This window comes from Eucyclogobius newberryi, unplaced genomic scaffold, assembly GCF_026437365.1.
Source record: "Eucyclogobius newberryi isolate DKJ021-1_F unplaced genomic scaffold, fEucNew1.0.hap1 SCAF_37, whole genome shotgun sequence".
Classification (NCBI taxonomy): Eukaryota; Metazoa; Chordata; class Actinopteri; order Gobiiformes; family Gobiidae; genus Eucyclogobius; species Eucyclogobius newberryi.
In genome coordinates this window covers 818051-832862 of record NW_027316023.1, presented here as the reverse complement: position 1 = coordinate 832862, position 14812 = coordinate 818051, and the positions used below count along the sequence as shown (strand labels likewise).

At 53.1% G+C, this 14812-nt stretch overlaps 1 protein-coding gene across 1 annotated transcript in view; it reads right to left on the bottom strand.

Annotated features, from left to right (window-relative positions):
- st6gal1 (ST6 beta-galactosamide alpha-2,6-sialyltranferase 1) overlaps positions 1-14117 on the bottom strand; it is a 30404-nt gene extending 16287 nt beyond the window's left edge. The window contains exon 1 of the mRNA XM_072462111.1: positions 14038-14117. Coding sequence (XP_072318212.1) covers positions 14038-14049 — 12 coding nt within the window. The 5' untranslated portion in view covers positions 14050-14117. The remainder of the gene's footprint in view (positions 1-14037) is intronic.
- Between the last annotated feature and the right edge of the window lie 695 nt (positions 14118-14812).

Below are 14812 nucleotides of genomic sequence, written 5' to 3'. Positions count from 1 at the left end.
GGGTCTAAAGCGGGTCTAAAGCGGGACTAAAGCGGGTCTAAAGCGGGACTAAAGCGGGACTAAAGCGGGTCTAAAGCGGGACTAAAGCGGGTCTAAAGCGGGTCTAAAGCGGGTCTAAAGCGGGACTAAAGCGGACTAAAGCGGGACTAAAGCGGGACTAAAGCGGGTCTAAAGCGGGACTAAAGCGGGACTAAAGCGGGTCTAAAGCGGATCTAAAGCGGGTCTAAAGCGGGACTGAAGCGGGACTAAAGCGGGACTAAGCGGGTCTAAAGCGGGACTAAAGCGGGTCTAAAGCGGGTCTAAAGCGGGTCTAAAGCGGGACTAAAGCGGGTCTAAAGCGGGACTAAAGCGGGACTAAAGCGGGACTAAAGCGGGACTAAAGCGGGACTAAAGCGGGTCTAAAGCGGGTCTAAAGCGGGACTAAAGCGGGTCTAAAGCGGGACTAAAGCGGGTCTAAAGCGGGTCTAAAGCGGGACTAAAGCGGGTCTAAAGCGGGACTAAAGCGGGACTAAAGCGGGTCTAAAGCGGGACTAAAGCGGGTCTAAAGCGGACTAAAGCGGGACTAAAGCGGGTCTAAAGCGGGTCTAAAGCGGGACTAAAGCGGGTCTAAAGCGGGTCTAAAGCGGGTCTAAAGCGGGACTAAAGCGGGACTAAAGCGGGACTAAAGCGGGACTAAAGCGGGACTAAAGCGGGTCTAAAGCGGGACTAAAGCGGGACTAAAGCGGGTCTAAAGCGGGTCTAAAGCGGGACTAAAGCGGGACTAAAGCGGACTAAAGCGGGTCTAAAGCGGGTCTAAAGCGGGTCTAAAGCTGGTCTAAAGCGGGACTAAAGCGGGACTAAAGCGGGTCTAAAGCGGGACTAAAGCGGGACTAAAGCGGGTCTAAAGCGGACTAAAGCGGGACTAAAGCGGGACTAAAGCGGGACTAAAGCGGGTCTAAAGCGGGACTAAAGCGGGACTAAAGCGGGTCTAAAGCGGGACTAAAGCGGGACTAAAGCGGGACTAAAGCGGGACTAAAGCGGGTCTAAAGCGGGTCTAAAGCGGGACTAAAGCGGGACTAAAGCGGGACTAAAGCGGGTCTAAAGCGGGTCTAAAGCGGGACTAAAGCGGGACTAAAGCGGGACTAAAGCGGGTCTAAAGCGGGTCTAAAGCGGGACTAAAGCGGGACTAAAGCGGGACTAAAGCGGGTCTAAAGCGGGTCTAAAGCGGGACTAAAGCGGGTCTAAAGCGGGTCTAAAGCGGGTCTAAAGCGGGACTAAAGCGGGACTAAAGCGGGTCTAAAGCGGGGCTAAAGCGGGACTAAAGAGGGACTAAAGCGGGACTAAAGCGGGACTAAAGCGGGTCTAAAGCGGGTCTAAAGCGGGTCTAAAGCGGGACTAAAGCGGGACTAAAGCGGGTCTAAAGCGGGTCTAAAGCGGGACTAAAGCGGGACTAAAGCGGACTAAAGCGGGACTAAAGCGGGACTAAAGCGGGTCTAAAGCGGGACTAAAGCGGGACTAAAGCGGGACTAAAGCGGGACTAAAGCGGGTCTAAAGCGGGACTAAAGCGGGACTAAAGCGGGACTAAAGCGGGACTAAAGCGGGTCTAAAGCGGGTCTAAAGCGGGTCTAAAGCGGGACTAAAGCGGGTCTAAAGCGGGACTAAAGCGGGACTAAAGCGGGTCTAAAGCGGGACTAAAGCGGGACTAAAGCGGGACTAAAGCGGGACTAAAGCGGGACTAAAGCGGGACTAAAGCGGGTCTAAAGCGGGACTAAAGCGGGACTAAAGCGGGTCTAAACCGGGTCTAAAGCGGGTCTAAAGCGGGACTAAAGAGGGACTAAAGCGGGACTAAAGCGGGACTAAAGCGGGTCTAAAGCGGGTCTAAAGCGGGTCTAAAGCGGGACTAAAGCGGGACTAAAGCGGGACTAAAGCGGGACTAAAGCGGGTCTAAAGCGGGACTAAAGCGGGACTAAAGCGGGTCTAAACCAGGTCTAAAGCGGGTCTAAAGCGGGACTAAAGAGGGACTAAAGCGGGACTAAAGCGGGTCTAAAGCGGGTCTAAAGCGGGACTAAAGCGGGACTAAAGCGGGACTAAAGCGGGTCTAAAGCGGGTCTAAAGCGGGTCTAAAGCGGGACTAAAGCGGGTCTAAAGCGGGACTAAAGCGGGACTAAAGCGGGACTAAAGCGGGACTAAAGCGGGTCTAAAGCGGGTCTAAAGCGGGTCTAAAGCGGGACTAAAGCGGGACTAAAGCGGGTCTAAAGCGGGTCTAAAGCGGGTCTAAAGCGGGACTAAAGCGGGACTAAAGCGGGACTAAAGCGGGTCTAAAGCGGGACTAAAGCGGGACTAAAGCGGGTCTAAACCAGGTCTAAAGCGGGTCTAAAGCGGGACTAAAGAGGGACTAAAGCGGGACTAAAGCGGGACTAAAGCGGGTCTAAAGCGGGTCTAAAGCGGGTCTAAAGCGGGACTAAAGCGGGACTAAAGCGGGTCTAAAGCGGGTCTAAAGCGGGTCTAAAGCGGGACTAAAGCGGGACTAAAGCGGGACTAAAGCGGGTCTAAAGCGGGACTAAAGCGGGACTAAAGCGGGTCTAAACCAGGTCTAAAGCGGGTCTAAAGCGGGACTAAAGAGGGACTAAAGCGGGACTAAAGCGGGACTAAAGCGGGTCTAAAGCGGGTCTAAAGCGGGTCTAAAGCGGGACTAAAGCGGGACTAAAGCGGGTCTAAAGCGGGTCTAAAGCGGGTCTAAAGCGGGACTAAAGCGGGACTAAAGCGGGACTAAAGCGGGTCTAAAGCGGGACTAAAGCGGGACTAAAGCGGGTCTAAACCAGGTCTAAAGCGGGTCTAAAGCGGGACTAAAGCGGGACTAAAGCGGGACTAAAGCGGGACTAAAGCGGGTCTAAAGCGGGACTAAAGCGGGACTAAAGCGGGTCTAAACCGGGTCTAAAGCGGGTCTAAAGCGGGACTAAAGAGGGACTAAAGCGGGACTAAAGCGGGACTAAAGCGGGTCTAAAGCGGGTCTAAAGCGGGTCTAAAGCGGGACTAAAGCGGGACTAAAGCGGGACTAAAGCGGGACTAAAGCGGGTCTAAAGCGGGACTAAAGCGGGACTAAAGCGGGTCTAAACCAGGTCTAAAGCGGGTCTAAAGCGGGACTAAAGAGGGACTAAAGCGGGACTAAAGCGGGTCTAAAGCGGGTCTAAAGCGGGACTAAAGCGGGACTAAAGCGGGACTAAAGCGGGTCTAAAGCGGGTCTAAAGCGGGTCTAAAGCGGGACTAAAGCGGGTCTAAAGCGGGATTAAAGCGGGACTAAAGCGGGACTAAAGCGGGACTAAAGCGGGTCTAAAGCGGGTCTAAAGCGGGTCTAAAGCGGGACTAAAGCGGGACTAAAGCGGGTCTAAAGCGGGTCTAAAGCGGGTCTAAAGCGGGACTAAAGCGGGACTAAAGCGGGACTAAAGCGGGTCTAAAGCGGGACTAAAGCGGGACTAAAGCGGGTCTAAAGCGGGTCTAAAGCGGGTCTAAAGCGGGACTAAAGCGGGTCTAAAGCGGGTCTAAAGCGGGACTAAAGCGGGTCTAAAGCGGGACTAAAGCGGGACTAAAGCGGGTCTAAAGCGGGTCTAAAGCGGGACTAAAGCGGGTCTAAAGCGGGACTAAAGCGGGACTAAAGCGGGTCTAAAGCGGGTCTAAAGCGGGACTAAAGCGGGTCTAAAGCGGGTCTAAAGCGGGTCTAAAGCGGGACTAAAGCGGGACTAAAGCGGGACTAAAGCGGGTCTAAAGCGGGTCTAAAGCGGGTCTAAAGCGGGTCTAAAGCGGGACTAAAGCGGGTCTAAAGCGGGACTAAAGCGGGACTAAAGCGGGACTAAAGCGGGTCTAAAGCGGGTCTAAAGCGGGACTAAAGCGGGTCTAAAGCGGGACTAAAGCGGGACTAAAGCGGGTCTAAAGCGGGACTAAAGCGGGTCTAAAGCGGGACTAAAGCGGGACTAAAGCGGGACTAAAGCGGGACTAAAGCGGGTCTAAAGCGGGACTAAAGCGGGACTAAAGCGGGTCTAAAGCGGATCTAAAGCGGGTCTAAAGCGGGACTGAAGCGGGACTAAAGCGGGACTAAAGCGGGTCTAAAGCGGGACTAAAGCGGGTCTAAAGCGGGTCTAAAGCGGGTCTAAAGCGGGACTAAAGCGGGTCTAAAGCGGGACTAAAGCGGGACTAAAGCGGGACTAAAGCGGGACTAAAGCGGGACTAAAGCGGGTCTAAAGCGGGTCTAAAGCGGGACTAAAGCGGGTCTAAAGCGGGACTAAAGCGGGTCTAAAGCGGGTCTAAAGCGGGACTAAAGCGGGTCTAAAGCGGGACTAAAGCGGGACTAAAGCGGGTCTAAAGCGGGACTAAAGCGGGTCTAAAGCGGGACTAAAGCGGGACTAAAGCGGGTCTAAAGCGGGTCTAAAGCGGGACTAAAGCGGGTCTAAAGCGGGTCTAAAGCGGGTCTAAAGCGGGACTAAAGCGGGACTAAAGCGGGACTAAAGCGGGACTAAAGCGGGACTAAAGCGGGTCTAAAGCGGGACTAAAGCGGGACTAAAGCGGGTCTAAAGCGGGTCTAAAGCGGGACTAAAGCGGGACTAAAGCGGGACTAAAGCGGGTCTAAAGCGGGTCTAAAGCGGGTCTAAAGCTGGTCTAAAGCGGGACTAAAGCGGGACTAAAGCGGGTCTAAAGCGGGACTAAAGCGGGACTAAAGCGGGTCTAAAGCGGGACTAAAGCGGGACTAAAGCGGGACTAAAGCGGGACTAAAGCGGGTCTAAAGCGGGACTAAAGCGGGACTAAAGCGGGTCTAAAGCGGGACTAAAGCGGGACTAAAGCGGGACTAAAGCGGGACTAAAGCGGGTATAAAGCGGGTCTAAAGCGGGACTAAAGCGGGACTAAAGCGGGACTAAAGCGGGTCTAAAGCGGGTCTAAAGCGGGACTAAAGCGGGTCTAAAGCGGGTCTAAAGCGGGTCTAAAGCGGGACTAAAGCGGGACTAAAGCGGGTCTAAAGCGGGGCTAAAGCGGGACTAAAGAGGGACTAAAGCGGGACTAAAGCGGGACTAAAGCGGGTCTAAAGCGGGTCTAAAGCGGGTCTAAAGCGGGACTAAAGCGGGACTAAAGCGGGTCTAAAGCGGGTCTAAAGCGGGACTAAAGCGGGACTAAAGCGGGTCTAAAGCGGGACTAAAGCGGGACTAAAGCGGGTCTAAAGCGGGTCTAAAGCGGGACTAAAGCGGGACTAAAGCGGGACTAAAGCGGGACTAAAGCGGGTCTAAAGCGGGACTAAAGCGGGACTAAAGCGGGACTAAAGCGGGACTAAAGCGGGTCTAAAGCGGGTCTAAAGCGGGTCTAAAGCGGGACTAAAGCGGGTCTAAAGCGGGACTAAAGCGGGACTAAAGCGGGTCTAAAGCGGGACTAAAGCGGGACTAAAGCGGGACTAAAGCGGGACTAAAGCGGGACTAAAGCGGGACTAAAGCGGGTCTAAAGCGGGACTAAAGCGGGACTAAAGCGGGTCTAAACCGGGTCTAAAGCGGGTCTAAAGCGGGACTAAAGAGGGACTAAAGCGGGACTAAAGCGGGACTAAAGCGGGTCTAAAGCGGGTCTAAAGCGGGTCTAAAGCGGGACTAAAGCGGGACTAAAGCGGGACTAAAGCGGGACTAAAGCGGGTCTAAAGCGGGACTAAAGCGGGACTAAAGCGGGTCTAAACCAGGTCTAAAGCGGGTCTAAAGCGGGACTAAAGAGTGACTAAAGCGGGACTAAAGCGGGTCTAAAGCGGGTCTAAAGCGGGACTAAAGCGGGACTAAAGCGGGACTAAAGCGGGTCTAAAGCGGGTCTAAAGCGGGTCTAAAGCGGGACTAAAGCGGGTCTAAAGCGGGACTAAAGCGGGACTAAAGCGGGACTAAAGCGGGACTAAAGCGGGTCTAAAGCGGGTCTAAAGCGGGTCTAAAGCGGGACTAAAGCGGGACTAAAGCGGGTCTAAAGCGGGTCTAAAGCGGGTCTAAAGCGGGACTAAAGCGGGACTAAAGCGGGACTAAAGCGGGTCTAAAGCGGGACTAAAGCGGGACTAAAGCGGGTCTAAACCAGGTCTAAAGCGGGTCTAAAGCGGGACTAAAGAGGGACTAAAGAGGGACTAAAGCGGGTCTAAAGCGGGACTAAAGCGGGTCTAAAGCGGGACTAAAGCGGGACTAAAGCGGGTCTAAAGCGGGTCTAAAGCGGGTCTAAAGCGGGACTAAAGCGGGTCTAAAGCGGGACTAAAGCGGGACTAAAGCGGGACTAAAGCGGGTCTAAAGCGGGTCTAAAGCGGGACTAAAGCGGGTCTAAAGCGGGACTAAAGCGGGACTAAAGCGGGTCTAAAGCGGGTCTAAAGCGGGACTAAAGCGGGACTAAAGCGGGACAAAAGCGGGTCTAAAGCGGGTCTAAAGCGGGACTAAAGCGGGACTAAAGCGGGACTAAAGCGGGTCTAAAGCGGGTCTAAAGCGGGACTAAAGCGGGTCTAAAGCGGGTCTAAAGCGGGTCTAAAGCGGGACTAAAGCGGGACTAAAGCGGGTCTAAAGCGGGGCTAAAGCGGGACTAAAGCGGGTCTAAAGCGGGACTAAAGCGGGACTAAAGCGGGTCTAAAGCGGGTCTAAAGCGGGACTAAAGCGGGACTAAAGCGGGACTAAAGCGGGTCTAAAGCGGGTCTAAAGCGGGTCTAAAGCGGGACTAAAGCGGGTCTAAAGCGGGACTAAAGCGGGACTAAAGCGGGTCTAAAGCGGGACTAAAGCGGGACTAAAGCGGGACTAAAGCGGGACTAAAGCGGGACTAAAGCGGGTCTAAAGCGGGACTAAAGCGGGACTAAAGCGGGTCTAAACCAGGTCTAAAGCGGGTCTAAAGCGGGACTAAAGAGGGACTAAAGCGGGACTAAAGCGGGTCTAAAGCGGGACTAAAGCGGGTCTAAAGCGGGACTAAAGCGGGACTAAAGCGGGACTAAAGCGGGTCTAAAGCGGGTCTAAAGCGGGTCTAAAGCGGGTCTAAAGCGGGACTAAAGCGGGACTAAAGCGGGACTAAAGCGGGACTAAAGCGGGTCTAAAGCGGGTCTAAAGCGGGTCTAAAGCGGGACTAAAGCGGGACTAAAGCGGGTCTAAAGCGGGTCTAAAGCGGGTCTAAAGCGGGACTAAAGCGGGACTAAAGCGGGACTAAAGCGGGTCTAAAGCGGGACTAAAGCGGGACTAAAGCGGGTCTAAACCAGGTCTAAAGCGGGTCTAAAGCGGGACTAAAGAGGGACTAAAGAGGGACTAAAGCGGGTCTAAAGCGGGACTAAAGCGGGTCTAAAGCGGGACTAAAGCGGGACTAAAGCGGGACTAAAGCGGGTCTAAAGCGGGTCTAAAGCGGGTCTAAAGCGGGACTAAAGCGGGTCTAAAGCGGGACTAAAGCGGGACTAAAGCGGGACTAAAGCGGGACTAAAGCGGGTCTAAAGCGGGTCTAAAGCGGGTCTAAAGCGGGACTAAAGCGGGTCTAAAGCGGGACTAAAGCGGGACTAAAGCGGGACTAAAGCGGGTCTAAAGCGGGTCTAAAGCGGGACTAAAGCGGGTCTAAAGCGGGACTAAAGCGGGACTAAAGCGGGTCTAAAGCGGGTCTAAAGCGGGACTAAAGCGGGTCTAAAGCGGGTCTAAAGCGGGTCTAAAGCGGGACTAAAGCGGGACTAAAGCGGGACTAAAGCGGGACTAAAGCGGGTCTAAAGCGGGTCTAAAGCGGGACTAAAGCGGGACTAAAGCGGGTCTAAAGCGGGTCTAAAGCGGGACTAAAGCGGGACTAAAGCGGGACTAAAGCGGGTCTAAAGCGGGTCTAAAGCGGGTCTAAAGCGGGACTAAAGCGGGACTAAAGCGGGACTAAAGCGGGTCTAAAGCGGGACTAAAGCGGGACTAAAGCGGGTCTAAAGCGGGACTAAAGCGGGACTAAAGCGGGACTAAAGCGGGTCTAAAGCGGGACTAAAGCGGGACTAAAGCGGGTCTAAAGCGGGACTAAAGCGGGACTAAAGCGGGACTAAAGCGGGACTAAAGCGGGTCTAAAGCGGGTCTAAAGCGGGACTAAAGCGGGTCTAAAGCGAGTCTAAAGCGGGACTAAAGCGGGTCTAAAGCGAGTCTAAAGCGGGACTAAAGCGGGACTAAAGCGGGACTAAAGCGGGACTAAAGCGGGACTAAAGCGGGTCTAAAGCGGGTCTAAAGCGGGTCTAAAGCGGGACTAAAGCGGGTCTAAAGCGGGACTAAAGCGGGACTAAAGCGGGTCTAAAGCGGGACTAAAGCGGGACTAAAGCGGGACTAAAGCGGGACTAAAGCGGGACTAAAACGGGTCTAAACCAGGTCTAAAGCGGGTCTAAAGCGGGACTAAAGAGGGACTAAAGCGGGACTAAAGCGGGACTAAAGCGGGTCTAAAGCGGGTCTAAAGCGGGACTAAAGCGGGTCTAAAGCGGGTCTAAAGCGGGTCTAAAGCGGGACTAAAGCGGGACTAAAGCGGGACTAAAGCGGGACTAAAGCGGGTCTAAAGCGGGTCTAAAGCGGGACTAAAGCGGGACTAAAGCGGGTCTAAAGCGGGTCTAAAGCGGGACTAAAGCGGGACTAAAGCGGGACTAAAGCGGGTCTAAAGCGGGTCTAAAGCGGGTCTAAAGCGGGACTAAAGCGGGACTAAAGCGGGACTAAAGCGGGTCTAAAGCGGGACTAAAGCGGGACTAAAGCGGGTCTAAAGCGGGACTAAAGCGGGACTAAAGCGGGACTAAAGCGGGTCTAAAGCGGGACTAAAGCGGGACTAAAGCGGGTCTAAAGCGGGACTAAAGAGGGACTAAAGAGGGACTAAAGCGGGTCTAAAGCGGGACTAAAGCGGGTCTAAAGCGGGACTAAAGCGGGACTAAAGCGGGACTAAAGCGGGTCTAAAGCGGGTCTAAAGCGGGTCTAAAGCGGGACTAAAGCGGGTCTAAAGCGGGACTAAAGCGGGACTAAAGCGGGACTAAAGCGGGACTAAAGCGGGTCTAAAGCGGGTCTAAAGCGGGTCTAAAGCGGGACTAAAGCGGGTCTAAAGCGGGACTAAAGCGGGACTAAAGCGGGACTAAAGCGGGTCTAAAGCGGGTCTAAAGCGGGACTAAAGCGGGTCTAAAGCGGGACTAAAGCGGGACTAAAGCGGGTCTAAAGCGGGTCTAAAGCGGGACTAAAGCGGGTCTAAAGCGGGTCTAAAGCGGGTCTAAAGCGGGACTAAAGCGGGACTAAAGCGGGACTAAAGCGGGACTAAAGCGGGTCTAAAGCGGGTCTAAAGCGGGACTAAAGCGGGACTAAAGCGGGTCTAAAGCGGGTCTAAAGCGGGACTAAAGCGGGACTAAAGCGGGACTAAAGCGGGTCTAAAGCGGGTCTAAAGCGGGTCTAAAGCGGGACTAAAGCGGGACTAAAGCGGGACTAAAGCGGGTCTAAAGCGGGACTAAAGCGGGACTAAAGCGGGTCTAAAGCGGGACTAAAGCGGGACTAAAGCGGGACTAAAGCGGGTCTAAAGCGGGACTAAAGCGGGACTAAAGCGGGTCTAAAGCGGGACTAAAGCGGGACTAAAGCGGGACTAAAGCGGGACTAAAGCGGGTCTAAAGCGGGTCTAAAGCGGGACTAAAGCGGGTCTAAAGCGAGTCTAAAGCGGGACTAAAGCGGGTCTAAAGCGAGTCTAAAGCGGGACTAAAGCGGGACTAAAGCGGGACTAAAGCGGGACTAAAGCGGGACTAAAGCGGGTCTAAAGCGGGTCTAAAGCGGGTCTAAAGCGGGACTAAAGCGGGTCTAAAGCGGGACTAAAGCGGGACTAAAGCGGGTCTAAAGCGGGACTAAAGCGGGACTAAAGCGGGACTAAAGCAGGACTAAAGCAGGACTAAAGCGGGTCTAAAGCGGGTCTAAAGCGGGACTAAAGCGGGACTAAAGCGGGACTAAAACGGGTCTAAACCGGGTCTAAAGCGGGTCTAAAGCGGGACTAAAGAGGGACTAAAGCGGGACTAAAGCGGGACTAAAGCGGGTCTAAAGCGGGTCTAAAGCGGGACTAAAGCGGGTCTAAAGCGGGTCTAAAGCGGGTCTAAAGCGGGACTAAAGCGGGACTAAAGCGGGACTAAAGCGGGACTAAAGCGGGTCTAAAGCGGGTCTAAAGCGGGACTAAAGCGGGACTAAAGCGGGTCTAAAGCGGGTCTAAAGCGGGACTAAAGCGGGACTAAAGCGGGACTAAAGCGGGTCTAAAGCGGGTCTAAAGCGGGTCTAAAGCGGGACTAAAGCGGGACTAAAGCGGGACTAAAGCGGGTCTAAAGCGGGACTAAAGCGGGACTAAAGCGGGTCTAAAGCGGGACTAAAGCGGGACTAAAGCGGGACTAAAGCGGGTCTAAAGCGGGACTAAAGCGGGACTAAAGCGGGTCTAAAGCGGGACTAAAGCGGGACTAAAGCGGGACTAAAGCGGGACTAAAGCGGGTCTAAAGCGGGTCTAAAGCGGGACTAAAGCGGGACTAAAGCGGGACTAAAGCGGGTCTAAAGCGGGTCTAAAGCGGGACTAAAGCGGGTCTAAAGCGGGACTAAAGCGGGACTAAAGCGGGTCTAAAGCGGGTCTAAAGCGGGACTAAAGCGGGACTAAAGCGGGACTAAAGCGGGTCTAAAGCGGGTCTAAAGCGGGACTAAAGCGGGACTAAAGCGGGACTAAAGCGGGTCTAAAGCGGGTCTAAAGCGGGACTAAAGCGGGTCTAAAGCGGGTCTAAAGCGGGACTAAAGCGGGACTAAAGCGGGTCTAAAGCGGGTCTAAAGCGGGACTAAAGCGGGTCTAAAGCGGGTCTAAAGCGGGTCTAAAGCGGGACTAAAGCGGGACTAAAGCGGGTCTAAAGCGGGGCTAAAGCGGGACTAAAGAGGGACTAAAGCGGGACTAAAGCGGGACTAAAGCGGGTCTAAAGCGGGTCTAAAGCGGGTCTAAAGCGGGACTAAAGCGGGACTAAAGCGGGTCTAAAGCGGGTCTAAAGCGGGACTAAAGCGGGACTAAAGCGGGTCTAAAGCGGGACTAAAGCGGGACTAAAGCGGGTCTAAAGCGAGTCTAAAGCGGGACTAAAGCGGGACTAAAGCGGGACTAAAGCGGGACTAAAGCGGGTCTAAAGCGGGACTAAAGCGGGACTAAAGCGGGACTAAAGCGGGTCTAAAGCGGGTCTAAAGCGGGTCTAAAGCGGGACTAAAGCGGGTCTAAAGCGGGACTAAAGCGGGACTAAAGCGGGTCTAAAGCGGGACTAAAGCGGGACTAAAGCGGGACTAAAGCGGGACTAAAGCGGGACTAAAGCGGGACTAAAGCGGGTCTAAACCAGGTCTAAAGCGGGTCTAAAGCGGGACTAAAGAGGGACTAAAGCGGGACTAAAGCGGGACTAAAGCGGGACTAAAGCGGGTCTAAAGCGGGTCTAAAGCGGGTCTAAAGCGGGTCTAAAGCGGGACTAAAGCGGGACTAAAGCGGGTCTAAAGCGGGACTAAAGCGGGACTAAAGCGGGTCTAAAGCGGGACTAAAGCGGGACTAAAGCGGGTCTAAAGCGGGACTAAAGCGGGACTAAAGCGGGACTAAAGCGGGTCTAAAGCGGGTCTAAAGCGGGTCTAAAGCGGGACTAAAGCGGGTCTAAAGCGGGACTAAAGCGGGACTAAAGCGGGTCTAAAGCGGGACTAAAGCGGGACTAAAGCGGGACTAAAGCGGGACTAAAGCGGGACTAAAGCGGGACTAAAGCGGGTCTAAACCAGGTCTAAAGCGGGTCTAAAGCGGGACTAAAGAGGGACTAAAGCGGGACTAAAGCGGGACTAAAGCGGGACTAAAGCGGGTCTAAAGCGGGTCTAAAGCGGGTCTAAAGCGGGTCTAAAGCGGGACTAAAGCGGGACTAAAGCGGGTCTAAAGCGGGACTAAAGCGGGACTAAAGCGGGTCTAAAGCGGGTCTAAAGCGGGACTAAAGCGGGACTAAAGCGGGACTAAAGCGGGACTAAAGCGGGTCTAAAGCGGGACTAAAGCGGGTCTAAAGCGGGTCTAAAGCGGGTCTAAAGCGGGTCTAAAGCGGGACTAAAGCGGGTCTAAAGCGGGACTAAAGCGGGACTAAAGCGGGACTAAAGCGGGACTAAAGCGGGACTAAAGCGGGTCTAAAGCGGGACTAAAGCGGGACTAAAGCGGGACTAAAGCGGGACTAAAGCGGGTCTAAAGCGGGACTAAAGCGGGACTAAAGCGGGTCTAAAGCGGGTCTAAAGCGGGTCTAAAGCGGGACTAAAGCAGGTCTAAAGTAGCCCAAAAAGAAAGGGAGGGGTTCATTCTGGCCAATAGGGTGTGGTTTTAGTGCAGTTACAGACAGTTACAGACAGTTACAGACAGTTACAGACAGTTACAGACAGTAACAGACAGTTACAGACAGTTACAGACAGTAACAGACAGTTACAGACAGTTACAGACAGTAACAGACAGTTACAGACAGTTACAGACAGTTACAGACAGTGACCCTCCAAAGGCAGAGACAGACTTCTGAGAGAGCTCCTCCTCCACAACACGTAGAACAGCAGAGGCGACATTTAGTTATTCAAGAAATTGTACATCTTGATGTTCTTTAAAACAATTAGTGACAAAACATATATGAAAAACTTGCCTCTGACAGGACTCGACCTCACGACACTAATGTCCACAGACTCATGCTCTGCTTGTTTTACTAGGCTAGTCAGAATAGAATAAATAGAATAGAATAAACAGAATAAGTAGTAAACACTTCTGTCCTGTTTCTCTGCTTTAGCTTTGGAGATGAATCAAACCTGAGCCACTGCTACAAACACGATGACCTCATGGTTTGAACGGTCATGTGTTGTTGTTGTTGTTGTCTCTTCTACATTAGATAAACTTTGTTTTTCAGCTCATGTTCTGAATGTCTCTTTTTTCCAGTCGATCTGCTCAGATTGGTCAGATTGCGTGACGTGCTGTAAACACCGCCCACTTTCTACATGCAGCCAATCATACATCAGTTTAACAAAAATAACCAATCAAACGGCTTTCAGTCGGCTGTCAACCGCCATTGAAAGCAACAACACCTCATTGGCACCAAATCCACTCTCAATAAAACTGGTCCCTTTTCACTCAGCATCGACACCTCGACCATCACCCCCTCTACCCTGGTACGCAATCTCGGTGTCATCATGGACCCCACCCTCTCCTTCACTCCCCATGTCAGCCACATCGTCAAGACCTCATACTTCCACCTCCGCCGCATCGCCAAAATCCGACACTGCCTCACCCTCCCCGCTGCTGAATCCCTCATCCATGCCTTCATCTCCTCCCGCCTTGACTACTGCAACTCCCTCCTCACTGGCATCTCCTCCCATTCCCTCCATAGACTCCAAATGGTCCAAAACTCCGCTGCCCGCCTCCTCACCCACACCCGGTCCCGTGATCACATCACTCCCGTTCTCCGCTCTCTCCACTGGCTCCCCATCAAGCAGCGCATAAACTTTAAAATACTCCTCCTCACCTTCAAAGCTCTTCACCACCTTGCCCCCCCCTACCTGTCTGACCTCCTCATCCCCCACCGCCCCACCCGAGCTCTCCGATCCTCCTCCTCTCTCACCCTGGCTGCACCAACATCCCGACTCAAAACTTTTGGCGACAGAGCATTCTCCCGAACAGCACCCCGACTCTGGAACTCCCTCCCCCAACCTGTCCGCCACTCTCCCTCACTCACAACATTCAAATCCCGCCTAAAAACATACCTCTTCACCCAAGCCTATGACCTCCCCTACCCCTAGCCTCCTCTACCCCATTGCCTACTCTTCTACCCCCTGTTACATCCCCATCTTTTTCTCTCTACTTCTTCTGTCTTGTTCATTTTATCTGTATATTAATGTGTTCTGTACGTGTTGTCCCCCCTGTCTGTAAATACCCCCCCCTTTTTTATATCTGTTCAGCGTCTTTGGGTCACTGAAAAGCGCTATATAAATAAAAGTTATTATTATTATTATTATTAACAACAACAACAACAACAACAACAAGGTTCACTTGAAGGCTCCTGCAGGTGTTCAGATGATGCTGCTCGGCCCGGTTCCTCACCTTGTAGCCCATAGCGTCGGCGCGGCGATGGCGGAAGATGCGCTGTTGCTCGGACTCTCGGTTACAGCGTTACTGACCTCGACTCTGTGAGAGAGGAACATAAAAGACGTGAGCTCCACGTACAGAGCGCGGCGAAACGGTGAAACGGCGATGCAGATCAGGTCGCCAAGTGTCATGAACCGGTAGCTGGACGCTGACGCCAGTGTAAGATAAGATAAGATTGAATGAAGTAGTGATTCACACAGGTTTTATTTGACTGTGGTTTGTGTGACGCAGATGTGCCTCATAAAGACTTGTCTTATCTTGTCTTATCTTGTCTTATCTTGTCTTATCTTGTCTTATCTTGTCTTATCTTGTCTTATCTTGTCTTATCTTGTCTTACATTTGGCAGCGGCTGAAACAAAGACTGACTTCCTTGTTGATGGTGTTTTATGGCGGTTGGTCTCTTACCAACAGAATGTATTGACTCTTCTTCACTCGAGGGCGATGGAGCCATCGTCCGCTTGTCTTATCCTGACGCACGAGCGAATCCCAAAGAGCTTCAAGTGCAACTGTGAGGTTCAAGGAGGCCCCTGAGCCGGCCCCCCGCATCCCCTTTATGGTCTCCTCACAGTCCCTCCACGGTCCCTCCACAGTCCCTCCATGGCCCCATCACGCTCCCCTCCATGGCCCCTCACGCTCCCCTCATGTGTTAAAAGCAGACTCTTGTATGTCTTTGGGAGGTTTTTATCATAGTTTCACAAGTCGCAATGTGTGAAAGAAAAAGGAGGAAGTA